This window comes from Tasmannia lanceolata, unplaced genomic scaffold (genome assembly GCF_043159265.1).
Source record: "Tasmannia lanceolata isolate RefF3 unplaced genomic scaffold, GAP_Taslan_0.1 ptg000013l, whole genome shotgun sequence".
NCBI lineage: Eukaryota > Viridiplantae > Streptophyta > Magnoliopsida > Canellales > Winteraceae > Tasmannia > Tasmannia lanceolata.
Genome location: NW_027518690.1, coordinates 48,893,850 through 48,906,850, shown reverse-complemented (window position 1 = coordinate 48,906,850; position 13,001 = coordinate 48,893,850). Strand labels below are relative to the sequence as shown.

At 38.5% G+C, this 13,001-nt stretch overlaps 1 protein-coding gene across 3 annotated transcripts; it reads left to right on the top strand.

Moving 5' to 3' along the window:
* Positions 1–4,688: 4,688 nt before the first annotated feature.
* Positions 4,689–11,721, top strand: LOC143890420 (jasmonoyl--L-amino acid synthetase JAR4-like). 3 transcript variants are annotated; one of them, XM_077395087.1, is made up of 5 exons: positions 4,689–4,840; positions 6,607–7,072; positions 7,156–7,257; positions 7,624–8,447; positions 10,961–11,721. In XM_077395087.1, the coding sequence occupies exons 2-5, from the start codon at positions 6,780–6,782 to the stop codon at positions 11,506–11,508; spliced, it is 1,767 nt and encodes a 588-aa protein (XP_077251202.1). In that variant the 5' UTR covers positions 4,689–4,840; positions 6,607–6,779; the 3' UTR covers positions 11,509–11,721. The 3 variants fall into 3 exon arrangements, with proteins under 3 accessions (XP_077251202.1, XP_077251201.1, XP_077251203.1); XM_077395086.1 differs by having other exon boundaries at positions 4,691–4,840; positions 6,719–7,072; XM_077395088.1 differs by having other exon boundaries at positions 4,738–4,836; positions 6,719–7,072.
* Positions 11,722–13,001: the final 1,280 nt, after the last annotated feature.

Here is a 13,001-nt window from a genome sequence, read left to right as displayed (position 1 = left end):
CCTTGGTTTCTTCTTCCTAGCCGTCTTCCTCATTGGTTGAGGAGCATTCCAAATCAGTGTAATTGTTATCTTTATTATTCAAAATTTATTCCTGATCAATATCAAGAGCTGAGAAGGTGTTCGTTTGGGGGCTAGGTTGTGGTGGGCTTGGCCTCTTTCCTGATCTAGTGTTGATTCGTGTGGGTGATGGGGCCTTTTCTTCTTTGGATTCATCTATTTTCGAGTTGAGGGGCCTCCATTCTTGCCGGAGCTTTGGTTCTTTTGGTTTCCCATTTTTTGGGCAGGCATTCAAGGAGTGGCTAAAGTTTTTGCATGTATTGCAGGATCTGGGACTCCATTCCTATTCAACTTTCTGGTACTGGATACCATTTCGGGTGTGGATGTTTATTTCTTCATGGTATTCCTTTCCGGCTTCTATTTCCAAACAAAGGCGACGGAAATTTAGCCTTGACCCCTCCGAAATTGGTGAGTCCATGTGTAAAGGCTTACCAAGATTGCTTGCAAATTTGTTGATGCCTTTTGCACTCTAGAAGTGGAGAGGGAGACTTGGGAAGCAGATCTATATGGGAATCGTTGAGTGATCGAGTTTCTCCATGGGAGTTCCCGATATCCATTTTCGTAAAATAAGTGGTCGGCCATCATATGAATGATCCATTCGTTCGAGGACTTGCGTGCAATCTTCCGGGCAGGTAAATTTGAACAAGAAGAAGCCATTGCTGAGAGTGAAAAGTTGGAATTCTCCAAGCAGTTTCCACTTCCTTGAGAGATTCTCTTTAAGGACCTGGAAGTAGGGCCGTTTGCCAAAGAAGTACCCCACTAGATAGTTCCCCTATCTTCTCTGTTTCTTTTAGTTCTTCCTCTTCAAATTTGATGATTGGGTTGCCTTTTATGTCTCTCCCCAATTTTTTGAACTCCAAGCTTCAAACGTGCTGGGTTTGGTTTTGTGGAAATAGGGCGCTCCATGTTTGAGCCGAGGGGGTAAGTTTTGTGATTTGAGAGGCAACTAGTTTAGCCATCGTTTTTCCGAATCTGATATTTGAAATTTGAAAGTTTCCCTCTATTCTCCAAGTTTCCTTACTATAATTTCTGATTTCTCTGATCCCGGTCTTTCAGCAAGAGTTTCTATTCTGGCGAACTAGCTTGTCATTGCTATTTCGAGGGATTTCTTCTTGCCCAAGCCGAGGTGTTTTTGTTACGTACATAGGATTAGATATTTAGGTTAGTTTTTAGATTTAGTAGGACTCTTTGGATAAGGGCTAGTGGTTATATTTTTAAGTGTTTTATAGGATTAGGTATCTTGTTTGTTAATGGTATAAATAAATTGTAATAGGCTATTTTTAAATTAACGAAGAAACTTATCCGAATACGTGTCTTTGTACACAGAGGAGGAACGACCCTTCCCTCGAAGTGGGTCAAGAGGCTGATCTTCCCTCTGAAAAGATCAAATATGTTACGAACTTATCCGGGTTCGTAACAATTAGTATCAAAGCAGCACGATCTGGGCCATGGAGAAGAAAATCGAAGGAGAAATGGATCAGTGGGATAAGACGATAAGAGAAATCAAAAGTCACATAGCTTCCATGAATGCCAAGTTCAATAAGATCGCACTCTCGCTTGGCGTGAAGATAGAAGAGCCCCATGTTTGAAAAAGTTGGATGAAGAGTTCAATGAGAGGATTGTTGAAAATGCTTGTGTGATAAAAAAGAAAAGAAGAAACAGAAAAATGGGAGAAAAGAAGAGAGAAAAAAAGCAGATGGAAGAAAAAGAGAAGAACGCACAAAAGAAATATCATCGCCGAGGAGTTTACCGTTCCTCTTCCTCTCAATTTGTCAAACGCAATCGAAAAGATTCTCACCAACAATCATTCGTCCATCAAAATATAAATTACTTCAAAAAAGCACAACCAAGGAGCTTCGATGAACGGCACAATGGGATCATGATGACTAATCGCAAGACGAAGAGAAGAAGAAAATGATCACAAAGAAAAAATGAAAAGAAGAGATAAAAGAATTTTAGAATGGCCTACACAGGAAGGTTTCATATTGGCTCAATTTTCAACCTTGAGGACAAGGTTGATTTCAAGGGAGGTGGAATGTTACATACATAGGATTAGATATTTGGGTTAGTTTTTAGATTTAATAGGACTATTTGGATAATGGCTAGTGGTTAACCGTTCCTCTTCCCAACAGGGCTCTTCTCATTTGGTGATGAAGGGGCCAGTGTCACATCGTTTCTGCAACACAGATTAAAATCTTGGAATCGTCATTCTTAAACAGAACAGATCTCTTAGCCTTAGTGCTAGGGAGAAGGGAAGGACTCTGAGTCTAACAGTTACACTTCTTGTGAAGTGGATACAAGAACAAAGGAATGGAAAAACTAAGAAGAAAATAATGCTCTTCTTACCTTTCCAAACCCTCTTTTTTCCAAGACTATTCCACTTTTTTTTTTCAGACTTGACCCACCAACACTAGGCCACTTTTTTCAGACATGACCCTATCTTTTCACCAAACACTCCCTCACTTCTTCAATCTTCTGGTGTTTTCCTTTTGTTGTTGGTGTCGATTCCCTTGTTTTCTTCTTCCTCCTTGTCATGTTCCTCCTCTCTTCCTCTTCCGAGTTGCAACACTGGTCGGCAGCCGTCAGTGGTAGGGATGAAAAAATAGAATTTTTTTTAAAACAGAAGAGAAACGAATCTACAATTTTCGTCTTTTGTGCAGTGCAAGTCCAAAGTGAGATAAAAATAAGCGTCAGCCTGTCATACCAGAAATAAAAAAGGTAATCTTTGGTTTACCTTTTTCTTATCTTGTCCGCACACTACTGAGGGTGCAGCCTTTCGTATTTGATTCAACCAACAATTTATTATGGGAACTTAGGAAGTGATATAGACACCTTTTTTACTTGTGTACTTATATTCGGATGAATATTTCCAATTTTGATTGGAGATTGATGTAGAAAAGGGTAGCTCTAGGCTTTGGGATTAGGTTTTGCAATTAAAAAAAAAACAACAGAACGAGAACAGGGAAGAAGAAAATAAACAGTTATCAATTCACTAATTTGAACTTTTTAGAAGGTTATTATATGATAAGGATATTCGTTGGTTATCAATCCAACACTACTTGTCCATGCATTTGTACCCCACATTCGAAAAACCCGCCATGTCATCTAGTGGCCAAAAAGACACATGGGGCCCATGGGTTGTTGTATTGCTGCCACATTGGCTTAGGCCCACCAATGCCACGATCCACATGAATCAACAGCCCCCTCTAGTGTATTTGTCACTACTGCGCGAAAAAGTATCAATGGCCGTACCCATGTCCTACTCCATTTTTGTACCCATGTCCTACATTTTACTCACCAACATCTGTACTGTAACAGCCGTGAGTAGTGTCACATAAGTGTAAAGCGAGTAGGTCTGTTGTCAAAAAAGGGAAGTGGGAAGTGATAAAACGGTAGTGTGGATCAAGGTTTTAAATTTCGGTTTTGATACCGGTTTCGTACCCCCTGCAAATCAAAATTTCGGTAAAATATTAAAATAATTATTAAAAAAACAGGTTTTTTGGGTGAAATTTTGGAAAAAAAGAAATTTCGGCCGAAATAAAATACCATTTCGGGTAAGTGTGATTTCGGTGTCTGGCTCCTTGTCATGTTCCTCCTCTCTTCCTCTTTCTGTCGAAATTTAAAGCCATGGTGTGGATATCATATGACCGAGAAAGTCATATGGGCCTAACTATTGCACGAGAGAGCAGCCACCTCAGATGAATTAAATGAATAAGACAAATCTGCTAAATATGTCCGAACAAAATATAAACAAACCCGCCGCCTCAGTCAACCAAGTCGTTTCCTACGTATAATTACCTAATTACCCCTTGAGACACTTTCCTGGGGACATGGATCCATAAGATGATCTACACCGTTCAATTTGTTGTGTTTTTTTGTTATCATGTCCGTTTAAAAAACGGGGCCACAAATCCAAGGGTTAGGACTACTCTATGGCCCCTTTATTTTTTATGACAAGGCCTATCAACAGTGGGGACCAACAAATAAAAGGTTAAGATCGTACATTCACGTGGGCGGTGGGCCCTGTTGTATTTTTCAGCTGAACGTGCACAGTGCACCGCACTAGGTTAAAAACTCCGATGGGTCCCACACGCAATGAAAGTTTTTGTCGGAAAAATAAAGAAATCTCCCCCCCTTTTGTCCAAACTCCATAGGTCGTGACGAAGAGTTGGGCCCACATGAGATTGGTCATTGGTGTGGGTCCCCACTCTGCTCCACTAATTGGAATGGGCGGACAGAAAGAACCCCTGCATCAACGTGCACGGTCGGTCCTCAATGGTGTTTTCGTAATATGTAAAAAGAACGTGGGCATATGGAAAACATTTGTGTGGCTTAGAGGGACGGCATTTATCTGGATTTCCACTGTTAAAATGACAACCGGAATTACTTTTCCCTCCCACAGAGCGTCCAAAAAATAAATAAAATAAAGAATTTCAGATCTGAGGAAGTCTAAAGTGAAGGGAGCCCTTTCAAAAAAGAGGTTAAAGGGCTCTCCTATTGGCTACACATCACATCATGCTTTAATAGTGGCTAAAAAGTCCAAAATGATGGTGATGTGCAGCCAATGGGAGAGCCCTTTCACCTCTTTTTTGCAAGGGCTCCCTTCACTCTAGAATTCCTCTCTCAATAATTTCTCAATCTCAACCGTTCTATGACATAATCACATAAACCATTGTATAAAAACGTAAGTGGTTTTAAATCCATTTTTCTCATCGGAATCGAGGCGAGTTTTTGCCTTCTAATTCAGATACCGGAACAGACGGAAAATAATCGATTCTGGCAGGTCTCTTATTTTTCACTTGATTATACTATAGAATCTCTTAATCTCTTACTAATCGCTTTGTTCGAACACTTTTTTGAAGAATTCGTGTTTTTTTTTTGGGTTTGCTGGAGGTTTGATTGCGCTCTGTTCTTCTGTTTGAGTTTTTTTTTTCCGTTAGAAAACATGTTTTTGTGCTCTGTTTTTTGTTTTCTTCAGATTTATTTGGAATAATAAGTTAAGATCTTTGAGATTTTTTTTGTAGCTCTTGCCTTTTGAACTGAGCAACTGATTTTCGATATGAAAATTTAGTAATGTATTGATCCTCTGTAAAAGATCGCCTTTTTTTTGCTCTAGTGTAGTTTTTCAGAAGACTTACAGCTTTATTTCTTGTGTAGGAATGATTTTCAGTTGCTGTTGAAGCTTTTTTTTTTAGTTTCTATTGAAACTTTATTTTCAGTGATTTTCAGCTTCTGTTGAAGCTTATTAGGAATGTTTCTTGGTCAATCCATATGGAAAAAAAGATGTTGCAGGTGGTTTGACCAAGAAAAATTCCTAATAAGCTGTGTGCGGATGAAGAACATTCCTAATAACTAATAAGCTGTGTGCAGATTTGCACACAGTTTTCATATGGTTTCACCAAGAAAGATTCCTAATAAAGGTCACTTTGATTTCTTTTTAAAGAAGTGTTGTTTTTCTTCTACTTTTGTTTATCGGATATTTACTTCAAGGAACTGGTTTCAGTGCTTTGTATTTGTGTTTTTTAAGAGTCTTATGTGGAAGAAATTCGCTCTGCTGTAGGAGGTTTGGTTTGGCCCTCTTCTTAATTCTCTTTCATTTCTGAGTTTCTGTATATCTAGACTATGATTGTTTGAATCTTTTGATTCCTCTAGTATCTGGTCGTTTCAATTGTAGCTTGAATTTCTCATAACCGTCTTATCCAGCTACTTTTTCGTAATCTTTTGATTCCTCTATTATCTGGTCATTCTAAAGATTTTTTTATTCTCAAATAGGCACCTAATTTTGTACTTTTGTCAATTTCGTCCCGCCTTTTTCAAAAGTTGAGGAAAAATCCCTGTTTCTTTAATTTCTTTACCTGTGTTGGCTTTGATTCGGAGATATATTTGATGTCTCTGATTCTATCCCATTCTCACCATCCCCACACACCCTGCTTCTGATGCCCACAGCTGAAAGTCTGAAATGTTCGTATCTCTATGGTTGAGTCCCTATTTTGGCTATTCTCTCTGGTCATTTCTGGTAGTTCTGTTCCTTGTTATGTCTTAGCTACTGAGCATAATTTGCTCCGTTTTCCTTGCACATTTCCCTGCTCTGTTCTGAAAGGATTCTTATTTCCTTTTTAAAGCTTCGAAGTTTTGGTTGAATTAGTTTTTTCATCTCTCTCTCTCTCTCTCTCTCTCTCTCTCTCTCTCTCTCTCTCTCTCTCAAACAGATTTTAGCATGTTACTTTTTTGGAGACTGGTGGATTTAGTTGGCTTTGCATTTGAGTTGGGTCTTATTTGTGTTTTCTATGCCTTTAATTAAGAAGAAATTTCCTCCTTGTCTAATTTAGCCTTAGAGTTTCTAGTATTTCTGTTGAAAGTCACCCTCCTCCTCCTTATAATCTGGTTTCTGTATGAATTTCCTGTCCTTAAATTTGTGTTTTTTCACAGATCTTTGAGATGCTCAGGTTTTTGTTTAATACCATTTGAATGACCTGTGTTTTGTTGTGCATTTACAATTATATGATTTGCATTCAATGCTTCTTATACCATATTTATCTGTATTTTCAGATAAATATCTGTATTCTCACAGTTGAAAGACTTCTCTGCAAAATGCTTCCTCAGTCTTGAAATTGGATCATCGAATTGATAAGTATTATGTTTCTTTCTTTCTTTCTTTCAGTGTCTTTGAAGATTTGGCAGCATTCTTTAATAACTGTAATAACTCTGAGAAGGCTTCGAAGATGTCACAGAAGATGGAGAAATTCAATCAAGAGAGAGTAATAGAGGAATTTGAATCGATAACAAAGGAGCCAGGGAGAGCCCAGAGAGAGATTCTTCGGAAGATTTTGGAAGAAAACAGCAATGCAGAGTATTTGCAGAAATTGGGACTTGGGGGAAGAACCGACCCTGAGAGCTTTAAAGAATGTGTTCCGCTGGTTACTCATGCGGATTTGGATCCGTATATTCAGAGGATTGCAGATGGAGAAACTAAGCCCATTCTCACTGGAAAATGCATTACCACCATATCATTAAGGTGATTTCTTTAGTACTTGTTCATACTGTTCTTGTAATTATTTCGAATATTAAAAAAAATTCTTTGGAATTTGTGTCTTGCAGTTCTGGTACAACACAGGGAAAGCCAAAGTTTGTTCCATTCAACGACGAATTGAAGAGGTCCACAATGCAGATATTCCAGACATCCTTCGCCTTCAGAAACAGGTACATGCCCTTTTCAAAGCTTTTTCTATTCAGTTTTTCCGCCCATTATGTTAAGAACCTACATGCTAATTGTAAGGGGTTCGGGTGTGCTTTCCTTCTCATTGGTGTCAACAGCTGACTATATTGGTTCTTGATGCTATTTCATGCTTGGATTAGAGTTCAAAATTGATTCTTTTATCTTTCTTTTTTTAATGTTTTTAGTGAATCTAACCTTTCCAAATCCATTTCTTTTTGGTTTGGATACATCACTTCCTACATGCATATACTATCAAATGCTCTGAATTCCACCCAACTAATGCCTTATACGCATTCTAATTTCCTTGTTGAATTTCAAGGTGATATTCTTTTTACAAATTGTCTTTGCAGAGAATTCCCTATCGGGAATGGAAAAGCCCTGCAATTCATCTACAGCAGCAAGCAGTTCAAAACAAATGGGGGTCTAATAGGTAACACTGCCACAACAAACATATACCGCAGTGAAGAGTTCAAAAATACGATGAGGGCCATCCACTCACAATGTTGTAGCCCCGATGAAGTCATATTTGGCCCTGACTTCAACCAGTCCTTATACTGCCACCTCTTATGTGGACTAATCTACTGGGATGAAGTGCAATTTATAGCATCAACATTTGCCCACAGCATTGTTTATGCGTTTCGAACATTTGAACATATCTGGGAAGAACTCTGTACTGATATCAGAGAAGGAGTTCTCTCTAGCAGAGTTACTGTTCCATCCATCAGAACAGCTGTTTCCGAACTCCTGAAACCGAATCCGGAACTGGCAGATTCTATTTCTAAGAGATGCCTAGGGCTGACTAACTGGTGTAGTGTAATCCCAGAGCTTTGGCCCAATGCCAAGTATATCTATGGTATTATGACCGGGTCGATGGAACCATATCTGATGAAATTGAGACACTACGCAGGAAGCTTGCCATTGATGAGTGCTGATTATGGGTCATCTGAAGGATGGATTGGCGCAAATGTAAACCCACGATTACCTCCAGAGTCGGTGACTTATGCAGTTCTTCCTGATATTGGATACTTTGAATTTATTCCTATTAGAGAGAAGCTTGAGGAGCAGCAACTTGTGAACACTTTATCTGCTAACCTATATACAGAGTTGGAGCCAGTTGGTCTGACGGAAGTGAAAGTCGGGGAAGAGTATGAAATCATCATCACCAATTTAGCAGGTATGAAATCTTTCTGTAGTCCCAGTATTTATTTGTGCTTTTGTTTTAATTTGGCTATATGATCAAGTTAATTCTCTGAGAACTTTTGACTCTTGAAGACATTCTTAATATGATTTTGTTTTCTTAATTATAATTTGTTAACTTGATTTCATAAATCAAAACTGTTATATGACTTGAGCAAGCCTCGGAGCTATGATATAGTTTTGGCACTGTTTAAAAGCTCCCCTAGTTATTCATCGACTCAGGTCACCTTGGCCATAGTTCTCCTTGGAGTCCGAGTTTTCCCCCCTTGGCTCATCCGAGTTGATGAAAAATTGACCGCAATCACCACTGACTCCCCAACTTAGCATCCTTCCTATTAGAGAAGATGTCTTCTCTCTTATATTTTTAAAAGTTTGTCTCTTGCCCTGGTTTAGAGCCAGTCAAAAGCTTTCCATTTTATGTATTTTAAACTGCAGAAGTTCAAAGAAATATCAAAAAGATCCCTACTAGGATAGACTTAATGCTGCCTTGAACTATTTTCTCTCTTATTTATTTCAGGTGCCTTCCACTTGCATAAATCAATGGAAAGACTAAAGAGTCACTGTCTGTTACATTTATTTATCAAAAGTTTTGTTCTATGGTTCTCTGTCTCGGTTTGTCAAGTCACCTTGCGTCAGCTGCTTAGCTGCATGTCCGAGTTTCAAAGCCTTGGACCACAAAATATTTTTTTTAATGCTTTTCAGACTGTATGCATTAATCTTTCTTAAAGAAAGATATTTCAGTTTTGTCCTTCTCTTTTGTAGCATGCTGAATTCGTTCCTGTAGCTAGCTAATCACATGCGGCCTTGGAATTTATAATTTGGAAACCACATGAATCAGACGCAAAACAGAAAATGAAAGGTTCAGATTTTTGCCATTGTTTACTTGAATTTAAAGGAAAGTATTCATTTGTTCTTGAGTTTCAAAAAGAAATAACTGCCCCGTTTTTAAATTCTCCTTTAAACCTGTCTGTGGAATATCCACAGAAATAAAATTATAAGCTTCTCCTCATAAATGGAACCTATTGATGTCTCATTCAAGAAAAAAACCTACTCATATCTTAATAATAGAACAAACAAGTTGTATCAGGTTTTGGTCTGGCGTACCTATTGTTTTTGAAAGATAGCCAAAGTTTAGGTGAAATGCTGCGCTAGAGCCCACTATTGTCGGTCTAAGTCACATGGGGCATAGTGTTTGGTGGTATGAATGACTCATGTATTTTATTGCTTGGTGCTAGTGTGCTTTATTGTATCCAATCATGTGTTGAAAAAGTGGAGAAAAAACAATATAATATAGTGTTAGCTTTGGAGTATGTTGTAAAGAATATAGAAGCTATGTTGTAAAGAATATAGATGCTAAGGATTGATTATCCTGTAAAGATGGACGGCGGGTGGTCCCACTTATTAATTCAATAGAGAATGACCTCTTAGAGTCTAGTATGGTCATTTCTTAATTCAAGACCTCAGCTAGTGTTTTCCTTTCTGTGACCTACTTTCCTTCCTATGTTTATGCATTATGGTTCAACCAACCAGTGATTATAGCCTTATCGCTGCAGTACTGAGGTCGGGGGCTTGCTTGTGGATTCCCACCTCAACCACTCAAATACATCATGGAAGAAAACAAACATATATGTAAAGGAGTTTGAACTCTGTTCCCTACTAGTTGTTACTGAGTTCCATGATGTTGATGTCGATTGCTATTTGCCTCCCCTCTCAGAATTGAGAAAACATACATGCATAGGCCCACACCCTATCTCTGTTTCATCTAGTTATTGGTATATTTGGAAATCTCCTGGTTGTCTTCCTTGTAATATCTGAGTCTGACATGTTGGAGAAACATCCAGTAGAAGACCTGGTTTGGTTTAATTTGGTAAGCTTCTTGATGATATTTTCATTTTTTTTCGAGTGTCTAGGTGATTTTGCAGCCCTTCTTTTTCGGGAGAGAAGTGCCACCTATGCAATGATTTAAGGTATTAAATGAAAAACTTAAAGTCTGCATAAGTGGCATTTCTCTTGTGAAAAAGAGGGTCTGCAAAATCAGTATTGTGAAATCATGTATACTTTTTTTTTTAATGTTGTAACTCCATGTATCCAATACCCTTACAGTATCTCCTTTATGCTTAATTGTTCGTGCTTCGTAGCCAATTTCCTTCATTTGTACTGTCTGACATGCTCTCAATACAATAATGGAAAAGGAGAACTGATTTGATCTTTTATCAAATATTACACTATTGGGTAACAATGTAAATGGTGTTATATTCTGTTTCTTCCATACAGAATCTATTTGTACTCAAAAGAGAGCATATTGTTGTTGGTCTTGGTGGGAAATTATAGAAACCTCCATCGCATACTTGACAATTGAATTAAATTTAGACAGAAATCCAGCAAATTTTTCAAGAAATTTCCATTCACTTGCTTTATAGCTCTTTGATACATTTATATTTATGACCTTCCACCTGACTAAATTCTGTTGTCCCTTGATTTGATTTTCAGGTTTATACAGGTACAGGCTAGGAGACGTCGTGAAGGTTGCAGGTTTTCACAACTCAACACCAGAGCTTCAATTCGTATGCAGGAAGAATCTAGTACTAAACATCAACATTGATAAGAACACAGAGAAAGATTTGCAGTTGGCAGTAGAAGCAGCATCAAAGCTTATAGCAGATGAAAAACTCGAGGTTATAGACTTCACTAGTCATGTGGATCTCACAACTGACCCAGGTCACTACGTAATCTTCTTGGAACTGAGTGGTGAGGCAAGCGAGGAGATCCTTAGAAGGTGTTGCAATTGTTTGGATCAATCTTTCTTGGATGCTGGGTATGTTGGATCTAGAAAGGTTAAAGCAATTGGGCCACTTGAGCTTAGCGTAGTCCAAAGGGGGACTTTTCAGAAGATTATGGATAATTCTGTGAAGCAAGGGGCGGCAGTAAGCCAGTTCAAGACGCCCCGTTGTGTGGGGGCATCTCACAGCATGATTTTGCAGATATTGGTCAGCAATGTTGTAGAGAGCTATTTTAGCACTGCATTTGGCTGTACCTGAAAGACTAACTAAAGCTTAAGGTGTTTTCTTGTTTTACTATTGAAAAAAAAGAAGGTGTTTCCTTGTTTTAGTTTTCTTTTAGATAGAGAGGTCTGTAAGATCTTTGTTTGGGTTTCCATGTCTGTTCCCCATCATCTGTACCTAACAACAGAAGGCATTCAATGAATATGGTTATCCAAACAAATAATCCAATTATTAGTTTTGAACTCACAATCGGTTCTTAAAATCCAAAGCAAATAGGGCCCAAGATAATCATTGATTTAGATGCTTTTTATCATAGTTAGGATTAAACTGGATGATACTAAAGCCCTGTTATCCTTATGAGGGGAAGCCCCTTTGAAGTGGATTATACTAAGTAGGGGTGGCAAAATTGGCCGGACCGGAACCGAGCCGAAACCGAACCGAAAATTCGGTTTCGGTTTGGTTAAACCAAACCGATTCAAATTTCGGTTTGGTTCGGTTTAGGGATCAAACCGAAACCGAATATTTCCAACGATTATGAGTAAGGATTGGCAAAATTGGCGGAACCGAACCGAAATCGAACCGAAAATTTAGTTTCGGTTTGGTAAAACCAAACCGATTCAAATTTTGGTTCGGTTCGGTTTGGGGGTCAAGCCGAACCGAAACCGAACCATTGCCACCCCTAATACTAAGGCCCTACTTGTTTTTGGATTTTGAGAATAGATTGTGATTCCAAAACCAATTATTGGACTCAATTAAATGCGATTTAACTCCACTGAAAAATACAAAAAGGAAAGGAATGATAATGCAGTTGGGTGATGCGGATCGAATGGAGCGACCTTGCGGCTGGGTTTTAGAAGGGCGTCCTTCCGTTTAGCATACTTCCTATTATTGTTAGGTCAAGAGCATGCCAATGACAAAATGAACAAACGAAAGCGTTCAATTGTTTGGTACTCCCAATTTGAAAATGACATGATTACAAAATCACAATAGTCGACTATCCCAACTGCCCATAGCAAATGGACGGTTAATAAGAGATGACCCAAGATGGGGCCCCTTTAAATTGTTAGCCTACTATGAAGATTGCGTATCAAAACATAACATTTGTTTACAATTTAGTGTCAACTGAATTGTGGCCCTGCCCACCTGATATTAGCATGGTACTACTGCCTACTTCATTTGGTAGGCCCACAAAGGCAATTACATAATCATCAAATCACACTGATTAATAAAAGAATAATGATATGGGAAGAGAAAAGTACGGAATGTGGGTTATAGTTTCAAGAAATTACGGATTTAAGGTACTTTTTAAAATAATCATCAAACACGGGTGATTCTTCAAAAAGAGGTGGGAAAAAGACCCCAATACCTTTCTGACATCAACTGAAATCTCCTTCAGCTTCATTTTTCATTACTGAGCATCCTTTTTCATTACTGCCCATTGAATCGGTGCGCTTCACAAGGCCTCTTTTGGTTCGTCTGAATGTGTATTTGAACCAACAGAACCTTGGGTTCGTTTCTATCATGGCCAT

What these genes read in the sequence shown, in the direction of transcription:
- LOC143890420 (XM_077395087.1), top strand. Translation starts at nt 6,780, where the DNA reads ATGTCACAGAAGATGGAGAAATTCAATCAAGAGAGAGTAATAGAGGAA. An exon ending in ATTACCACCATATCATTAAG is followed by an intron (nt 7,073 to 7,155) that starts GTGATTTCTTTA and finishes TGTGTCTTGCAG; the next exon opens with TTCTGGTACAACACAGGGAA. An exon ending in TCCTTCGCCTTCAGAAACAG is followed by an intron (nt 7,258 to 7,623) that starts GTACATGCCCTT and finishes TTGTCTTTGCAG; the next exon opens with AGAATTCCCTATCGGGAATG.